Source organism: Monomorium pharaonis, chromosome 10, assembly GCF_013373865.1.
Source record: "Monomorium pharaonis isolate MP-MQ-018 chromosome 10, ASM1337386v2, whole genome shotgun sequence".
In the NCBI taxonomy this organism is placed as follows: domain Eukaryota; kingdom Metazoa; phylum Arthropoda; class Insecta; order Hymenoptera; family Formicidae; genus Monomorium; species Monomorium pharaonis.
Genome location: NC_050476.1, coordinates 10,273,904 through 10,293,000, shown reverse-complemented (window position 1 = coordinate 10,293,000; position 19,097 = coordinate 10,273,904). Strand labels below are relative to the sequence as shown.

The 19,097-nt window shown below is 33.4% G+C and overlaps 1 protein-coding gene across 1 annotated transcript; it reads left to right on the top strand.

Moving 5' to 3' along the window:
• The first annotated feature begins 11,345 nt into the window (after window positions 1–11,345).
• LOC118647758 (gustatory receptor for sugar taste 43a-like) lies at window positions 11,346–17,044 on the top strand. Its single transcript, XM_036293198.1, has 2 exons — window positions 11,346–11,397; window positions 16,621–17,044. Exons 1-2 carry the CDS (start codon window positions 11,346–11,348, stop codon window positions 16,992–16,994), a joined length of 426 nt encoding a protein of 141 aa, XP_036149091.1. The 3' UTR covers window positions 16,995–17,044.
• Window positions 17,045–19,097: the final 2,053 nt, after the last annotated feature.

The following is a 19,097-nucleotide window of genomic DNA, read 5'->3' as shown; positions in this document are numbered from 1 at the left end:
CACATGTTAGATGTAACACTGATGTATTGACTAAGCATACGTTAGACTTGGTAGTTAAATGAAGGTTTTATGCTGTAAAACTTTTGTATAAAACTTTTTTTTATATTTTGTTTAGTTTACGAGATATAGCGAAAAAAGGTAAAAATATCTCAACTTTTGAAGGGTAATTTCACTCCTTCAAACCGTTTATAAGCCCAAACGGAGAATTTTCTGATTTTAATGAAACTTGGCATAAATGTAGAGGGCGTAAATACATTAATTTAGAAATGTTTTATTTTGGTTCAAAAATGGCTTGAAGGGGTGAAACCACACTTCAAAGTTGAGACATTTTTGCATTTTTTCGATATATCTCGTAAACAAAACAAAATATAAAAAAATGTTTCATATAAAAATTTTACGGCATAAATACCTTTATTGAACTGTGCTATTTATTTTTTTGAAAAAAAAATTAAAAAAAAATTTGTTTTTAAAAAAAAATTTTTTTGAAAAAATATATAGCATAGTTAAATAGAAATATTTATACTGTAAAACTTTTGTATGAAACATTTTTTAATACTTTGTTTAGTTTACGAGATATATCGAGAAAAGGCAAAAAACTCTAAATGTTTTAAGGTTGGTTTCAACCCTTCAAAGCGTTTATAAGCACCAATTTATAATTTCTAAATTTATGTATTTACCCCCTCTACATTTATGCCAAGTTTCATTAAAATGAGAATTTTCGGTTTTGCGAGGTTCCTTTATTAGTACCGTCAGATGTACTTGTCTAAATATATTAATAAGTAATCATTAAATATATTGAAAATGTTAAACAAGATTTTTAAAAGTAATAAAATAATTAGGATAAAGTTCCGAAAACGACTTACCTCCGATTTTTTTGAAACTACGTATTCTTATGTATTTTGGGGCGCTGATTACGAATATTACAGTGAATATTGGCGCAAATTTGATTTTTATGGCAAAAACCATGAAAAAACCATAAAAATGTTTTTTTTTATTTATTTCCGTAAATAACGAGAATTTCTAAAAATACTTCCAACAAAAGTTGTAGATCTCATTGAAATACATATTTTATGTCCTATTTATTTTTGCCATAAAAACAGTAGTTTTTGAGAAAAACGGCGTTAAATGTTCAAAAATTTATACAACTCGTCTAACACACGCGTCGAGTTTTATTAGTTAATTTTAATACTTTTAACTATATTTAAGTACATTATATATACAGGGTGTTCCAAATTAACCGGAGGAGCCGGCATGTATGTATCCTCATGAAAAATTGAGTCGAAAATGTCAGTAGCAAAATCTTGAGGGATTAATAGTTTTCAAATGGTAAGCCTTTGAAACCTTCCAACCACAGGCCGTGAAGCTCGCGCTGTCAGGCGCGGCGCAACTAAGCGGCCGGCCGGTCGCTTTGACGAGTATCGCTAAACGGTATGGTACCGAACGAGTATAAATCTGTGAAATCTCTATTAATATTTGTTGTTGTATTCTAAATCGAGTCCAATTTAATTGACAAAAAGTAATATCAGTTGTAAATTTGATAAAACGTCATTTATATCAATAAAAAATATGTGTTTCTGAAATACGTTTTATGTATAAATAAATTAATAAATAAAATCAATACTAATTAAATTATTTAATCAAATAATATTAAAAATATCAGTCGACAACATTTCCAAAACTTTTTTTCAAAAAGTTCTGTCACAAACAAAAAACATTTACATTTGAAATTCGCATTTGATGTAAATAAATATTTCATATTTAGGAAATGAAATGAACGAAATTCCGAATTATGATATAAGAGAAAAAGGAAGTAATACTGTGAAAGAAAATCGACGTAAGTAAATAATAAGTATTATTATTACAAATTACATTTTGAATAATATTTTAGAAACTTTTAGAGTGATCGAATTGATGAGGCGCTTGCAACCATTACGCCTGAAATGGTACAATGATCGAGAGAAAATTTGATTAGACGTGCTCAGCTTTGTATTGAAATGGGTGGTGGCCATTTCGAACATCTACTCTAAAAGTTTCTAAAATATTATTCAAAATGTAATTTGTAATAATAATACTTATTATTTACTTACGTCGATTTTTCTTCACAGTATTACTTCCTTTTCCTCTTATATCATAATTCGGAATTTCGTTCATTTTATTTCCTAAATATGAAATATTTATTTACATCAAATGCGAATTTCAAATGTAAATGTTTTCTATTTGTGACAGAACTTTTTGAAAAAAAGTTTTGGAAATGTTGTCGACTAATGTTTTTAATATTATTTGATTAAATAATTTAATTAATATTGATTTTATTTATTAATTTATTTATACATAAAACGTATTTCAGAAACACATATTTTTTATTTATATAAATGACGTTTTATCGAATTTACTTTTTGTCAATTAAATTGGATTCGATTTAAGAATACAGCAACAAATATTAATAGATTTAAGTATATAATATATATATATAATGTACTTAAATATAATTAAAAGCATTAAAATTAACTAATAAAACTCGATGCGTATGTTAGATAAGTTGTATAGATTTTTGAACATTTAACGTCGTTTTTCTCATAAACTACTGTTTTTATGGCAAAAATGAATAAGACATAAAATATGTATTTCAATGAGATCTACAACTTTTGTTTGAAGTATTTTTAGAAATTCCCATTATTTACGGAAATAAATAGAAAAAAACATTTTTATTATTTTTTCATGGTTTTCGCCATAAAAATCAAATTTGCGCCAATATTCATTATCATATTCGTAATCAGCGCCCCAAAATACGTAAGAATACGTAGTTTCAAAAAAATCGGAGGTAAGTCGTTTTCGAAACTGTACCCAATAATTATAATACTCTGACTTTCCACTTTTTAAAATCTAATCGGTAAGATATATGTAAAATACATTCAAAATGTTTAATATAAAAATGAAGAATTGATATTCCAAATTTAAGTTTTGAGGGATCTTCTAATCTTTGTTCTGCATTTGTTATTCATTTCTGAAATTTTTGCACCACAAATATAACATTGCATGCTTGGATGTTTCAGTTAAAGCGTTACATATCTGTAAATATAAACTTTTACTTATTAAAAGGCATAAAATAAATTATAAAAAACCAAATTACCTTTCCATCCATCATAGTCAAAGTTAAAGAAAATTTCACTTTACAGTTGTTTGATACAAAAGATTCCAGATTGTTTATTTGTTAATTTATATATTGTTCTTCTTTTTTTGATGTGATGATAGTTTCTTGAAGCCATTGCAATCTTATGGGTTTACAGAAACGAGTAGAAGATGGATAAGAATTTTTCCATATAATTTCTTTTGTTGTATCATTAATTAATTCTAAAGGTACAAGAGAAGTTACAAAAATGCTTTCATCGCTAATTTTTGATGTTGTCCATTTCTGTTTATAGCGAGACTGACTTAAACTCCCATCAAAGCCCCATTTACATGTTAATGTTAGATAATTGCAAATAGGATAACTAGGAGAATACTGTAGAAATTTAAGAATTCTGTCACAAGTATGATTGAGCAAAGATTGCAATTTTACTTCACATTTTTCTTCAATAATAGTTATTCCTTCTGGATATGCAATATTTTTGGCTTGTATTATATTATTATATGGCGGATATAAATTATGATTTTGTTGTTTCGCTGCATTACGTATAAAAATATATTATTGTTTTGTTAGATTAGCAGAGACAATAAGTGAGAGAGCTTCTTCTGGAGAAAATTTTGAAATTGTTATTTCATTTTTCTTCAATTTAGATAACATTTGTTCTACTTTAGTATCATTATTAGTAACTTCTTTTATAAGTCTGGCAGCAGCCTTATCGCCGTCTGCACGTAAATTCATTGATGCCGCATAATAGTTCCGCTGTAGTTTTACTTATCCGAAGAATTTCATTTTTCCGTCGTTTACTTCTTTCACTACATTCATCAAATTTCTTTGATGGCCGACCGCAAATGTGACTGGATGTATTGAGAAGATTTCAATATATACAATGCGGAAATTTTATCTCTCGATGTAACCATATTTTATTTTTACATAAGAAACGTTTATTAATACGCATATTATTTCTCCATTTTTTAAAGTATATTTGAAAGAAATGCTGTTCAGGATTCTATGTTCTATAGAACTTTATTTTGCCTTAAGATTTACGTATTTACTTCGTACGCTACTGTAAACGACTTCCGAATTTCTCGCGCGAGGACAGTAGTGTACGGAGCTCCAAAGCGCCCCCGAAACCGTCGAGAGAACTCCGAATCTACGCGAGAAAGAAAAACGGCGCGACTCACTATGGAATGTACTTTTGTAATAGCGACACGTGCTACCTTACTGTTCCTTAGCATTCTCGAGATGTGAATTCGATTTTGAACTGATTCGATATCGCGTAACCGTTTCGGTGAACAGTTGTGTGAAACGTTGAACTCGAAGACTCCGGCCCGGAGCATTAAAGAAAGGAACGAACGCTGATACCTCCTGAGAGCTAGAAAGCGTTATTCAGAATAAAGTTGGTGAATAAAAGAAGGAGGCTGAAACTACGTGATTCTCACTCATTTCCTTATTAGTCGTCCTACTGTCTCCGAGAACAAGTTCTATCTTTTATTAGTGCTTAACTGAAACAAATGCGTTCTCATATATATAAGATAACATCTCTTTTTTTTCCATCTTCATCTTCACTCAAATTAAATAAGTCGATTAAATAATCTAGAACGCGTTGTTTTTGCATATATTCTAATTCACCTTTATTTTCGAAAATAATTGCGTGAATATTGCGATGGCTTACATTTATCGAACACATTTTTAGCCACACTAAGCGAAAATAAAGAACTGATTGTAAAGTATTACTTCACTAATAGTGTAGTACGCAAACTATAAACTTTAAATAATTAACTATATGGATAAAAAACAAAAAAATTTGCAAAAAAGAACACAAAGCTATTACTTATTGCAGGTCTGCGGCCGACTTGCTCTTTTCAGTCAGTGTTATTTATTGCCTATGTTCACTTTTTTTATTTCATAGTGAAGATAGGCAATAAGCGAGATCAGCACACTTTTTATATTAATAACTTTATTTATATGCATTTATAAAATGTTCACTATTTAAACAATATATTAATAACACAAATATAAGTAACATACTGCATTTTTTTTACAATATATGTTAGAATAAGATCTTATTAAGTTGTCATTGAAAGGAATAAAGTTTATAAAATAAAATATTGTTGTAGAAGACAATGCGCGTTGTCAGTTGTAAAACAGTTGTAAAACCTGAATATAAAATTATCTGACTTTAAAGAAATGTTTCTACATTACCAATGCATTTTTATAAAATAACAATTATAGATATTAATTTGTGGGACATTTTAGATAATGTTCTATATAAAGTATTTTACACTTTTTATTATAGAATTGTATAGAATATATTTATATAAGTATTTTACACTTTTTATTGTAGAATTGTATAGAATATATTTGTGTAAGTATTTTACATTTTTTATTGATGAATATTTTTATTGATGAATATTTCCAAATTAATATGTCGATCGTATATCATTATTAAATAAAGAAAATATGGCACCATTCAACGATTATCTACTTTCTCCCTTGTAATGAACCTCCCGTCCACCGGCATCACCGACCGCGCGCGGTCCGGCCGAACACCCGCCGGACCGCACAAACGGGCACCGGCCCGTGCTAATCGCCGCAATAAAAAGCGTCGAGACGAATCATCGTCTCCGCTCCGCGTATTTCCCTGCACTCTCCCAACCTCCACGGGAGGGGAGCGAGTGCGGGGAAACCCGAAGATCCACGAGGATTCCCGATCCTCCACCCGAGCGGGTATAAAAAGCCGCTCCGGTGGAGGCCGCGACACTTCTCGCTCCGACCGTACGCTGGATTCCGATCCCGACCAGAGTACGCTCCTGAGAAGCTTCCTGCGACCAGTAATTAGGGTAGAGTGTTCTCTGCCTTAACCGAGAGCTCTCGGTACCGCTCGCATTCGAAACTCCTAGTTTGTCTCCGTAGCAGAGGGTAGAGCGTACACCGCCTTCGCCGAGGGTTCTCGGCTATGGACTTTCCTTAGTCGCCCGATCACCCGGCTCGAACACAACGGGGGTGGAGAGTTCTTCGTCTTCCTCGAGAGATCTCGAGATTGACCGGCGTTTCCTCAATCACCAGACGCAAGTCGAAAATAACCGCGCAGCACAACACCCCGCCCTTCACGCCGCGTACTGCGCACCACCGATCTCCGGCAATTACCGCCCGCCACACCACTTGCCTCACCGCGCCACGAAACGCCGCTTCACGCGCCAGGGCAATGCCCGCCGGCCCGTCGCCGCACACCGCGACTATCACCGAGCTAGCTACGCGCCCGACAGCGAACAGCTGTTTCGTCCCGCGACACACGAAATACACAGACACACATACACACACATCTCACCTGTAAATAACCATTCCGCCGAACGACACACGATACACACACCGACACGCTTACACCATTGTAAATAGATTGTACATATCAAAGATCTCGTTAAAATATATATTATCTTTTATTCCGAAAAACCGAGTCTATTGTCTCAGGAACCTTCCTACACCCGATCCCGGCGAGTTAGTCCGCGTAGGAAATACGGTCCGTTACATGTCCTTCTTACAATGTATTGTTTTTCTAAATTCCTACGTTGATATTTTGGATATCTATTCACATTCGTATTTGTTTCTTCACAAAATCCTTTAGGATACCCTTTTAAACATTTTCCATCGTCTCCTGTGCATGGATATCTCTTATTAAGATCTCCACGTGGCCCATGAATCATATCCCACACAGCACGGGGAGCTCCCGGAGAGCTCCCGAGGAGCTCACAAAATTTTTCATAAGCTTCATTTAAGCTTCCAAAAAATTCGCACGGAGCTCCCTGGGAGCTGCTATGTCCGCTTTTGAGAGCTCCTTGAGAGCTTCATTTGAGCTCGCAGAGAGTTTATAAATCATGTTTTAAGAGCTACCTGCGAGCTTCAAAGTAACTCCCGGGAAATTTCTATATAAGCTTCCCGGGAGCTCTTATGTCCGCTTTTGGGGACTCCCTGAGAGCTTAGATGAAGCTATCAGGGAGCTTATATAGAAGCTTCACGGGAATTATTTTGAAGCTCGCAGGGAGTTCTTAAAACATTATTTCTGAACTCCCTGCGAGCTTAAATAAAGCTCTCAGGGAGCTCTCAAAAGCGGACATAGAAGCTGCCGGAAAAAATTTTATTTTTATATTTTCTCAATTTTCGAAAGCTCTATCTGAGTTGCGAAGGCCCACGAACTCTCTTCGTGTAACAAAAACAATATATACTACACTTTGCTGCTAGTGAAGTACTAACTGCCAGGTAAGCCGTGAGTGATGGTTTTCTTTTATAAGCCTTTTGGAGTAAATTTTCTCACGAAAAGGAGGAGCGCCGTGCCTTCGCCTAGTGGCAATCTTGCGAACTACTCGCGGCTATATGACTATACATGCAGTATACATTAATTTACCCGATATGTTCAATCTCTGGGAGTTTGTTTTGTCGAATTTTGTAAACGTCTTGAAAACTCAGCAAAATAAACTCCCTGAGAGCTTGTTTTGTCGAATTTTGTAAACTTCTCGGGAGTTTAGCAAAATGAACTCCCTGGGAGCTTGTTTTGTCGAATTTTGTAAGCTCCTCGGGAGCTCAGTAAAATGAACTCCCTGGGAGCTTGTTTTGTCGAATTTTGTAAGGTTCTCGGAAACTCAGCAAAACGAACTCCCTGGGAGCGTGTTTTGTCGAATTTTATAAGCTCCTCGGAAGCTCAGCAAAATGAACTTCTTGGGAGCTTGTTTTGTCGAATTTTGTAAGCTCCCCGGGAGCTCAGCAAAATGAACTCCCTGGGAGCTTGTTTTGTCGAATTTTGTAAGCTTCTCGGAAACTCAATAAAACGAACTCCCTGGGAGCTTGTTTTGTCGAATTTTGTAAGCTCCTCGGGAGCTCAGCAAAATGAACCTGGGAGCTTAATTGGAACTTTGTGCTGTATGGGATGTTTCAATACTTTTGCATTCAATTCTGGATATTTTTCCTCGTCGGGTATTTCTGCCCATACCATCTTATCAATTACTTCTTGTAGTCTCGGTTTATCTTCTTCATTTAATATTGCAAGTAAATGCAAATGTGGTAATCTTCTTTTTTGAAATTCAATTACACCTGCATAAGCTATTATTTTTCCATATATTTTTTGGTTAGTTAGTTCCTTTATAATCTCTTTAATATCTAAATTAAATGTTTTTGCTACTACATCTGGTTTAAATTCTATTAAACATTCATCCAGATTATTCTTAATATCTGGGTTTTGTGGATTACATGTTATTGTTAAAAAAATTTCTGGTTTATCATACTTTCTTACCGTAGACATAGTATCTTAATATCTTTCTTGCATGTTTCGTTTACTGCCCATAAATGTAGATAGTAAAATTACTGGTATACTTATTGTTATTCCATTATTTTGTATTTTATTTTCTAAATAATCCATTAATCTCGAATAAATTTCAGCTCTTAATTTTGCTTAATTTAATTTAATATAATTTAGTCTATTTGCTTCTGTTTTCATATAGGCATAAATTGACATCTTAATGAAGGATTTGTCCTGTTTAATGGGACAAAGTAATGATTTAGTAAACATTTAAGATGATGCGTCAAGTAGAACAAGATCTAAATCCTAAAGGAAAAAAACCGATAAATATAATGTTGTCTTTTAGTAAAGATCCTAATTTTTTGCCTTTTGAAATTGACTAAATTCTTTTCTTGGTGCTAACAGGTGTGCATAATATTCCATTTGATTGATCTTATATTCTGAATATTTAGGATTACATGTTTTTAGGTCTCTATGCCAGCCATCATTCCCATATGGATATAATAATGGATAACTCACTGAATCACATCTTTTGTCTAAAATTGATATTTGTTGTACCTCATTTGAATTTTTATTATATATTCGAATATCTCTTTCAAATGGTGGTTCTCCATTTTTATTTTGGAAAACCACTGCTATTTCACTTGCTTGTGGCGCATTGTACCTTCTTTGATCTTTTTTAGGATATTTACTAAAAGACAACATATATTTATCGGTTTATTCCTTTAAGATTCAGATCTTATTCTACTTGATGTATCATCTTAAATGTTTTTACTAAATCATTACTTTGTTCCATTAAACAGGACAAATCCTTCATTAATTCTTTATGACAACCTTTATTTGTTCTTCTTAAACTTTTAGAAAAATCATAATAAATACCGCAGTTTTTCAGAATTCGGTGGTATCTATATTTGAATTATTGTTATAAGGTTTTCATTTTTTTTTAATTTTAAAGCAAGTTTCAACCGTGTTCACATAAAATAACGTTAATAAAATACTCCCGTATATACATGTTCTCTTTCTGTGCCCGCTGAGATAGGTATTCCACATCAGTTAAAAAATTTTCCTAAAATTCCTAAGTTACCTCTTAATGACATTCTGACTTAAACGTCATTTTTAAGTCACGATAAATTAGTCTTCTAACAGACTAACAAATCTCTTCTGAAACTTTTTTTATATGAGAAATTACGAGGTCTTTTTGTGTTGAACGGATAAAATGGCATACCCTTCATTGGTGACCACTTTAACCCCTCATATCTCAGTAATTCAAGCTATACTCTTTCTGTACTTTTCAGAGTATTAATGTTCCTCTATGTACTTTTTTTCCCGCTAAAATCCTCTCAAACTTCGATGTCCACGCAACGGGCGATTTTAGGCCTGTTTTTGCGGTCGCTCTTTTCAAATCCAATCATCATTCAATCGCGCGTCTGTATGTATGTATAATTAGTTGTTTTTGAATCTTTTATTTATATATATAACACAGAAATGTTAGCCTATTTATTTCTATTTCCATCCATTTGCTTTTGGTTTTCTTTTTTTCCTTTTATTGTTCAAAAATACACACCCGTCTTAGTAGTTCACGGAAATACAAACTAACAAATATGCGTATTTATCGTTTAATACACTATCATTAGTTGTGCCGTTTACATCAGTACATCATGCTGTTTTCAAGCGTGTTCTTGTCCTATATATCTTTTTACTAAACTTTTTATAATGAAGATCATGTTATGATACCCCCTCTATGATGAAAATCCGAATCAATGGTTCCATATAGATTGTTCCATTTTAGGATCCTTTCTTATAGTTACGCCATTTATTTTTGAAATGACCCTCTTTATAGAATATCCAAACCCATGGCAACCATCCTCGAATAATTTTGAATTAAATGAGACCATTTGCTAGTGGTTCGTGCCACAAATGACGCTGTAGTTCGCATTTATATAGACAAACGCTTTTCCGTTACTATTCAATATAAAGAAAATTTTGGAAAAACCCTGTATATGTTAAAAATAAACCCCTTGTTTTTTATCCGGAAGAATTTTGTAACATAATGAGACCATTTGCATGTGGTTTGGACATCAAATGACGAAAATTTTCGCGGACATACAGACATACAGACAACCGAATTTATATATTTAGTTTTTTGTACATCCCTGTTATGTTAATAACATCATTTTACATTAATTTATTCATTTTCATATACAGATTGTTTCATAAATGTTTGGCTTAACTTTAAGCAATGGTAGTCCATAAATGAAACACCCTGTATATTGAAAAACAAATGCCATTGCAGTCTTACTCGCATAATTTACTTCTACAATTAAGTTTTAATATATCAGGATGGAATTCATTGAAACCATTTGCATGAACATCGGTACTCAAATGACCAAAATTATTGCAGAAAATATTTTATATATTTAAATTTTTTAAAAACCCTGTATATGTAAATAAGCACAATTTACATTGATTTATACATTAATTCATATCGAAAAAAAGGTTGTTTCATAATTGTTTGGCGTAACTTATGAAATGAATGTATAGAAAATGAAACATTCTGTATATGGAAAAACAAAAGCCATGGCAGCCTTACTCGCTTACTTTTGGAATAAAATGAAAAAATATGCTTGATTTACAGGCCAGAAATGACGTAGTAGATCACGATTAACAAAATATAAATAATTTATGAAAAACCCTGTATATCGAAAAACCAAACCCATAGCAGTAATCCTCGTAAAATTTGGAATAAAATGAGACCTTTTGCATAAGAATCGGGACAGAAATGACGAAGGAGTTCGCGAAGAAACAGAAATTACTAAACAAAATATAAATAATTTTTGAAAAACCCTATATATCGAAAATTCAAACCCATAGTAGCAATTCTCGTAAAATTTGGAACAAAATGTGACCATTTGCATTAGAATCGGACCACAAATGACGAAGGAGTTCGGGAACAAAGGAGAAAAAACGAACATACATACTCCCAGTATTTATTTATATAGATATACAGTGACAATCAAAAGTTTCGAGCCAAATGTTTTTTTGCGATATTCAAAAAATAATAGCTACAGAGTAAAACGTTTTTTAATCATTATCAACAATTATTTATAATAAAATATATTATTTTATTTAAAGTTAAATTCTTTTTTTGTTCATTTCTCTTAAACTCAAAATATGAAAAAAATCTGCCTGGCCAAAACTTTTGATCGCCACTGTATATATAACGTTTGCATACATATATATTTTATTAATGTAATATATATTAATATTTGAAAAAAATCGCAAGTATACGTACATGATATACATTATAGTACAATGTAAGACTGTTTGCGATTTGGCGAAGAGATCGCTGGGTAGCCCCTGAGAATGTTAAACAGGGTCAGAGAACATTCGTGGACCAGGTATTAAATAAAATGCACTGCGATTACGTGTCACGTGGACTCATCGTGATGTCCGAGTCGTATATTTATCACAGATCTTAATTGATACACACTACATGCGTTTACTGTTTAATGAGCACAAGAATAAATGTCTGAATGAGAATAATGTCTTGATCACTTACACGGGAGAGATTATATGAATCTGTTACCGGTCGTGATGGTGATGTCCGTGAACCGATATCACGCGGCGCCGGCGTGCGCGTAGCGTGGTGAGCTTGAGCCTCTCGATGTTGATGCAGTACGGATAAGTCTCTCAATGGTAATTAGTTGAGTTCTTCCTTGAGTAGTCGTCCACTGAATCTCCTATGATCTCACGAATAGATTCGAACACTAAAAACTATGTCGAAACAGTCGCACGATGAACGAAAGTGAACCGCCGCCATAGAACACACGTACCGAAGTCATTAATTCTGGTGATATGCGCATGCTAGCGCGCATGCTGGCGCATCACGATCTACGCGAACGGTGATCGATAGCTGCTGCCATCTGACGTGACGGCGCGAACTCAGTACATGCTGAATCCCGAACAAAGACGATTTTTGGCGATTGTCTGATACATGTATCAAGCGTACGAAACTGTACTAGAATCAATGAAATATAAGTAAACGTTTATCTTATTGCTTCTGATACAGTTTGGTACACGTAACAAAAACGATCGCTATAAATCGCCTACAATGTGCGATATATACATATACTTACAATTACACAGGCACACAAAAAAAAAGTGGTTGGTCCGGCGGACTAGACTAGTCAATCCTTATGTATTTCGAATTCCTTATGTATTTCCCGCTGAATCCGAATCTTAGGTCAGAATTGCAAAGTTAGCTCACATTTTCTAACCCTAAAAAAAATTTTTTTTTAATGTTGGTCCGGCGGGCCAGACTAGTCAATCCTTATGTATTTTGACCCGCTGAATCCGAATCCAAGGTCAAAATTGCTGAATTGGCTCATTTTTTTCTAACCTCAAAAAACACCTTGTAAAAGCAGTTTGGATTACAAATGTATAATCCGGAACGTATAGGCTTACGTAACCACATTACCTGGGGAAAATTCAATACGTATGATAAGTTGGAGCTTCTATGAATAGCGTAGAAAATTCACTCCCTTTTTCTATTATATCTCTTTTATTCTCGAAGGTTCTGTGCAATGGCTTTCTCTTACGTTTCTTTTCTTTCACAGAGACATCACGTTTGAGGGTCCAGCAGAAATCAGCCATCATATTCACATCCCATTTGCCTTGCTATCGATACTCAATCTTCTTGATGTCCTGATGAAATTTTTCTCCCTGTTCTTCATTATAATCACCTAGATTTTCTGGGAAGTAGTCGATATGAGAATCTAAGAAATACAACTTAAGATTCATTAAGCAACCTTAGCAATAAGCAAGTTTTCTATAGTTCTCCATCATTTCTGCTCATCCTTTTTCTGTAATCTTGACTTTTGTGATTTTCTAGAACATTTTCTCCGAATAATGTGGTTACGCAAGCCTGCACGTTCCGGATTATACATTTGTGATCCAAACTGCTTTTACAAGGTGTTTTTTGAGGTTAGGAAAAAATGAGCCTATGCAGCAATTCTGACATTGAATTTGGATTCAGCGGGTCAAAATACATGAAGTTAGACTATTCGAGTCCGCCGGACTAACATTATAAAAAAATTTTTTTTGAGGTTAGAAAAAAATAAGCCAATTCAGAAATTCTGACTTAGGATTTGAATTCAGCGGGTCAAAATACATAAAAATAGACTATTCTGGTCCGCCGGACCAAGATTTAAAAAATATTTTTTTTGAGGTTAGGAAAAAATGAGCCAATGCAGCAATTCTGACATTGAATTTGGATTCAGCGGGTCACAATACATAAAGATACACTATTCTGGTCCGCCGGACCAACATTATAAAAAAAATTTCTTTTTTGAGGTTAGGAAAAAATGAGCCAATTCAGCAATTCTGACCTTGGATTTGGATTCAGCGGGTCAAAATACATACGGATAGACTAGTCTGGTCCGCCGGATCAACATTTAAAAAAAAATTTTTTTGAGGTTAGAAAATGCGAGCTAACTTTGCAATTCTGACCTAAGATTCGGATTCAGCGAGTCGAAATACATAAGGATTGACTAGTCTAGTCCGCCGGACCAACCACTTTTTTTGTGTGCCTGTGTTATTTAGAAAATATAAAAATATTATTTTATTTTAGGATTATTTACACAGTTTCTCTTCTATTCCTCATTCGTTGTGGTGCATGTTTCAGCCATATTTTCATAGCATTCTCAACCTGTTTGTCTGATGCTTCTGAATCGCAAAGTTTTGTAGCATCTAAAAAAATGATATTTATGATAAAATATACTTAAAAATATAATAAATTATAATATTTTTAATAAGTTTTGATTTAAAAAAAATTATTTATAAAAAACTTCGAATAATTTGAAATTATTAAAATTAAAAAGAAATGTATAAACGCAATATGTAATATACATATTTAACAGATATGAAAAAATAAACCATAAAGTGATAATGCTTAAAATTCTTTAATTCTTTATTTTTCAAAAAAATTTCTTTCAAAATAAGCAAAAATAAAAATTTGCAGAATGAATAAAAGCAGATTTCAAAACGTTTTTTTTTACACTGTGTGTGATTCAATAAACTACAAATCTAACAATTTAATTTCTGTAAACTTTAAGCAAAAAAAAAACTGAAAAAATCGAATGTAAAATAAAATTTTAAGTGCATAAAATAATACAAAAGTTATTAAAATTAATGTTTGTAAAAAAAAGTTTGTTTTTAAAGTGTAAATACTTACTTATAATGCGTTTACATAATTGCAATTTTCTAAATGCAAGTTTCTGTTATCTAGAACCCAAAAAGTTATGTTAAAAATGAGTCTGCTTGGGTGTTGATGAGTTAATATTAATATGTTAATAAAAAGATTTAAAACACTTCACTATATACAGAACCATATTATTTAATATAACATTTTTTAATATTAAAAATTGATGATAAACAATAAATTTTCTAATTTGAATAATTATTCGTTTCTATATTTGACAGATTTTTTTATGTCATTATTTTTGTAGAGAATACACAGTTTTTATATTTTTATTTAAAATACAGGTAATTATTCCCCGTATTTTTTCTAACCTAACTCAAACATTTTTAATCCGCTATTTGGTCACAATTTTAAATCTAAAGTCACAAACCCTTATAGTAAAGTACAGGCGTGGACGTCGTTTCGCTCTGTAAACAGGAAGGGATAGACCTCGCTACGCGTGGAAAGTCGCAAAACCATGTGATGTACTCCTATATTGAATAATTACGTGTCATATTTATGAAACATTTTTTGTTAATAACTTTTTAACGAATCACGAGTGACGGGCTAAAATCTTTTGAAGGTCACTCAGAAGGGTGACCTTGATAACATATGTCAAGGTCAAGGTCATCGGAGCTGCCTCCCCTAAACTGAATAATTACCAAAATACATATTATTTGAATTGGATAACACAATTTTGAGACCTATAATGTAAAACCTGTGTCAGTTCTGAACGTCTTCAAATTTATGAGAAGTTTTCTTAGAGTATTTATTCAATAGAGCTCTTTTTTTCTATGAAGTAGTGATCAAATAAAAATCAAATAGTACATAGTCTATGTTTGAACCTGGACAGTAAACAGACGCACAACTCACTGCGTCACGATCGCTACCATTATACACATATTGTATTCATATTATGTAATAGTATTTTTCTGAGATATATTGAATAACATTGATATTTATGCATACTTTGCGAATTTTGTAGATATGCTTGACAAGAACCGGAAGTTAAAACATTGTATCGCTTTAATTCTAATAATAAATAATATATCAGATTGATCAAGCTAATAATTTATTTGTGGCGAATATACATTTTAATGATCTAAAAGTTATATCTGCATCTAAAACGATTTATCTAGACAATTCTATATAAATAACGGCAAATATAATATTAAGTAAAACCTATTCAAATAGCCAAGTCTATTGAAAAATGTGAATTATACCAAGTGTCTGTTTTGAACCGTTATTAGTAAAAAGGCTACAAATTATACACAAAATCTGTAATTTCAGAAGATGTCTGCAAACTGCCATCAAAAATATAATAAAGTTTGTTAATCATGCTATGCTAACAGATTGGCGACAGCAATCGAGAGATTTAGAAAAATTTGCGATTTCTGCTCAATTTTTGCTATCAATCTGCTGTCAGATTCTGTGAGCAGCTCTACTGGCAATTCTAGCAAATCATAAGCCTATTGCTATAATGACAGATATCAATTTAAGAATCTCAACTTTTAAAAAAATCTGTTGCTGATCTGCTAACATATTACGCGTGTTTTGCTTACAAGATACAGTTTTAAATATTTTATAGCGCCAGTCTGGGAACACGTAGTTATCAATTTATATTATAAAAACGCACGTATAAGTCTTTGACAAATTATATATAGGATGTTTAAATGTCTGTGTCCATTTTCTATATTTATTCTATTTTTCTCAATCCAATAAACAATAAACAATATCGAAATGATCAAATACATATTTTTGAACATTTTTAACAGTTTATGAAATATATAGGATGAATACAGACTATATAAATACCTTGTATAATGTAAACGGGATATTTCGAAAATTACGAAATCTTAGATAATTATTAAATATCTTTGCAATATCAAATTAAGCTTATATTAAGTTAGCTGCTTAAGTATTTATAATTAAAATGTATCTTAAGTAATTGAAGTAAATTTTTACTAGAAAAAAGTTTCACGGACAGCATATCTCAATTAATGACAGTGCATGCATCATTATGTGACACGGTGATGCTCATAAACGCTGCTTACGGTGTTATTACGCTTGTGATTACAATCACCTGCCTGATACATTTAATCATTACTCCGTACTTCTCAATCATGGAGGCCGATGGAAAAGGTGATGGAAAACCACTATTCCTCGTAGTACAAGGATTATGGTGCATCTTTCATATCTGGAGATTATTCATGATCGTGCAACCTACATATGCTGCTACAATAGAGGTCGATCTAAAATTTAAATATATAAATCAATTAACAGTAATTTATACAGCACAAACTCACAAAAGACATTGTAAAAACAATCAAAGGTTGTCTTAAGAATATTTGACCAATCCTACTTTATAGTGATTGTTGCAAAAAGTTACTGTTTATTTACATTTTGTGTACAATTTTGAAAAAATTCTGCAAAATGTTATATGAAATATTGCAACAAAAAATGTAAAATCTCTCATATATAATAAATTTAAAAAACATCCCTAAATAGAACACTAAATTACCATAGTGTTAAAATGTCAAAAATGGTGATGATTTAAAATGATTATTAAACGTCGTTTCTATATCATTTTGATTTGTTTGTTTTATTTAGTTTGTGATATTAAACCAAGACTATTGTGGAATAGAAACTTAAATATTGAGTATTTACACAGATCCTTTTCCTTATGGAAATGACTCTCGGTCAAATGTGCTCAAAATATAGTATGTTGTTTTCAGTGTGCTGAACAAAAGTCCCCATAGATTCAAGTCGCGAAAATAGACAGTTTTTGAGTAAACAAGGGTTAAATTGTTGAAACATGGGCAATCTATTACTCGAAGAAAGCTTGAAGTCAAAACAATACTGTACGACCATACCGAGCGACAAAAAAGTCAGAGAGCCGTCTCAGATTCGTGAGAAGCTGCCCTGAACATGGGCCTTACGGATTCCAAGCAGTTTTTAACTGTTGAAAGAGGTACTCGAAGCATGAAAACATTGGCGACCGGCAATGATTGACGAGATAGTCAAAGACCGATTTAGAGCCCGATCATGCCCAAATCTAAACATGGGCCTTACGGGTATGAGTAATTTTTTTTGCATTGAAAAAACTTCTTAAAGCAAAGATCCGTTTAAAAATCCAACAAAGATTGATGATGGAATCAAAGAGCCACTCCGAGCTTATTTGGTCCAAAACTGATTTTGGGCTTTACGTAGATATTCAAGACAGTTCCGTGGTTAAATAAGCTGTTTCACTGGGAATATATCCGTTGTGCTCAGTCAGATCATGCCGCGACGCGTCCCACTTTGCCTAAGTGTGTCGAACCCTTATTAATCGCGATCCTGCAGCCTGATTCGCGTGCGACGCGTTACGTACGCTGTCGCTACACACTCGCAGATCTGAGGCACAAGATTTGAATCTGCATGTCCTTTGCGACAAGATTTTTCTCAATTTTGCCGGCGATGGCTCCGTCCTTTTCGAGCGGTTGTATCTCAATTCCTCGGAATGTCGCTCCCCAACTTTCGTGTCTCGGAAAATAACATCTCTCGTTTCCGCTCTGCTCGTCGGGATTTGCGTCCGGATATCGTCCCGTCTATGTGCCAGCCAAAGGGTGCCTGCTCAGATCTTATACTTCATTTTTGCGATAATATTAAAATTCTCACAAATGGGCAGTAATTTTATTTTGACAAAACAAAAGGGCGGTACGACCTGTGTGCCCCCGCTCTCAAGGAGTCTCGGCGATCCCTCGGCGGCTAGTTCTTTGATGTTCCGGTGTTCTTCCGGCAAGACGCGTAGGCGTCAATATTATACAAAACTCGACTTCTTGCTATCGTCGACTTCCGTCGCACTCTTAATACAACTTTTTTGAAATAATTCGAATTAAACAGAAAAAAGGCATACAAGATGGCACACAGATACAAAACGCGCCACGTTGTCGTGCCTACTCCCAAGCGGGAGGACGTAGAACCCGGGTAGTGGAAACGCGATCGAGTCCTCGCGGCCCTTGTGACAGACATCACGTCAGCATACATACGTTGTTGTGAGACATCACAACTAAAGATAAAAAGATGTGAGTGACACATATCGTGGGTGACGTAAATCGGTCAGCTGCACTGGTCAGCATCGAGCGTATTGCGCGAGGTACCGCGCAATCTCCCACCTTCAATCCACCACCAGACGGATTCTTGGCATTGATTCTTTGAATACCTCAGTCGCGGGGTGCAATAATTTTATATACACTGGCGCAAAAAAAAACAACAAAATTTTTGACAGATTTTTAGGCAATATTTAAAGTGATGCAACTTTGCAAAAAATCATCCAAATTACATGCACGTTTTTTTTTAATTAAAAGGCAAAGACTCTACTTTAAGAATCCCTAGGCGAAAATTTGATTTATTAAGTGCCCAGGTAGCAAGGTGACGTCTAATTGACGGCATTTTTTGGTCATTTT

Coding starts and splice junctions, on each gene's coding strand:
- LOC118647758 (XM_036293198.1), top strand. CDS start 11,346: ATGACGAAGGAGTTCGGGAACAAAGGAGAAAAAACGAACATACATACT. Junction 11,398..16,620: donor AACGAACATACATACTCCCA/GTATTTATTTAT, acceptor AATTTTTACTAG/AAAAAAGTTTCACGGACAGC.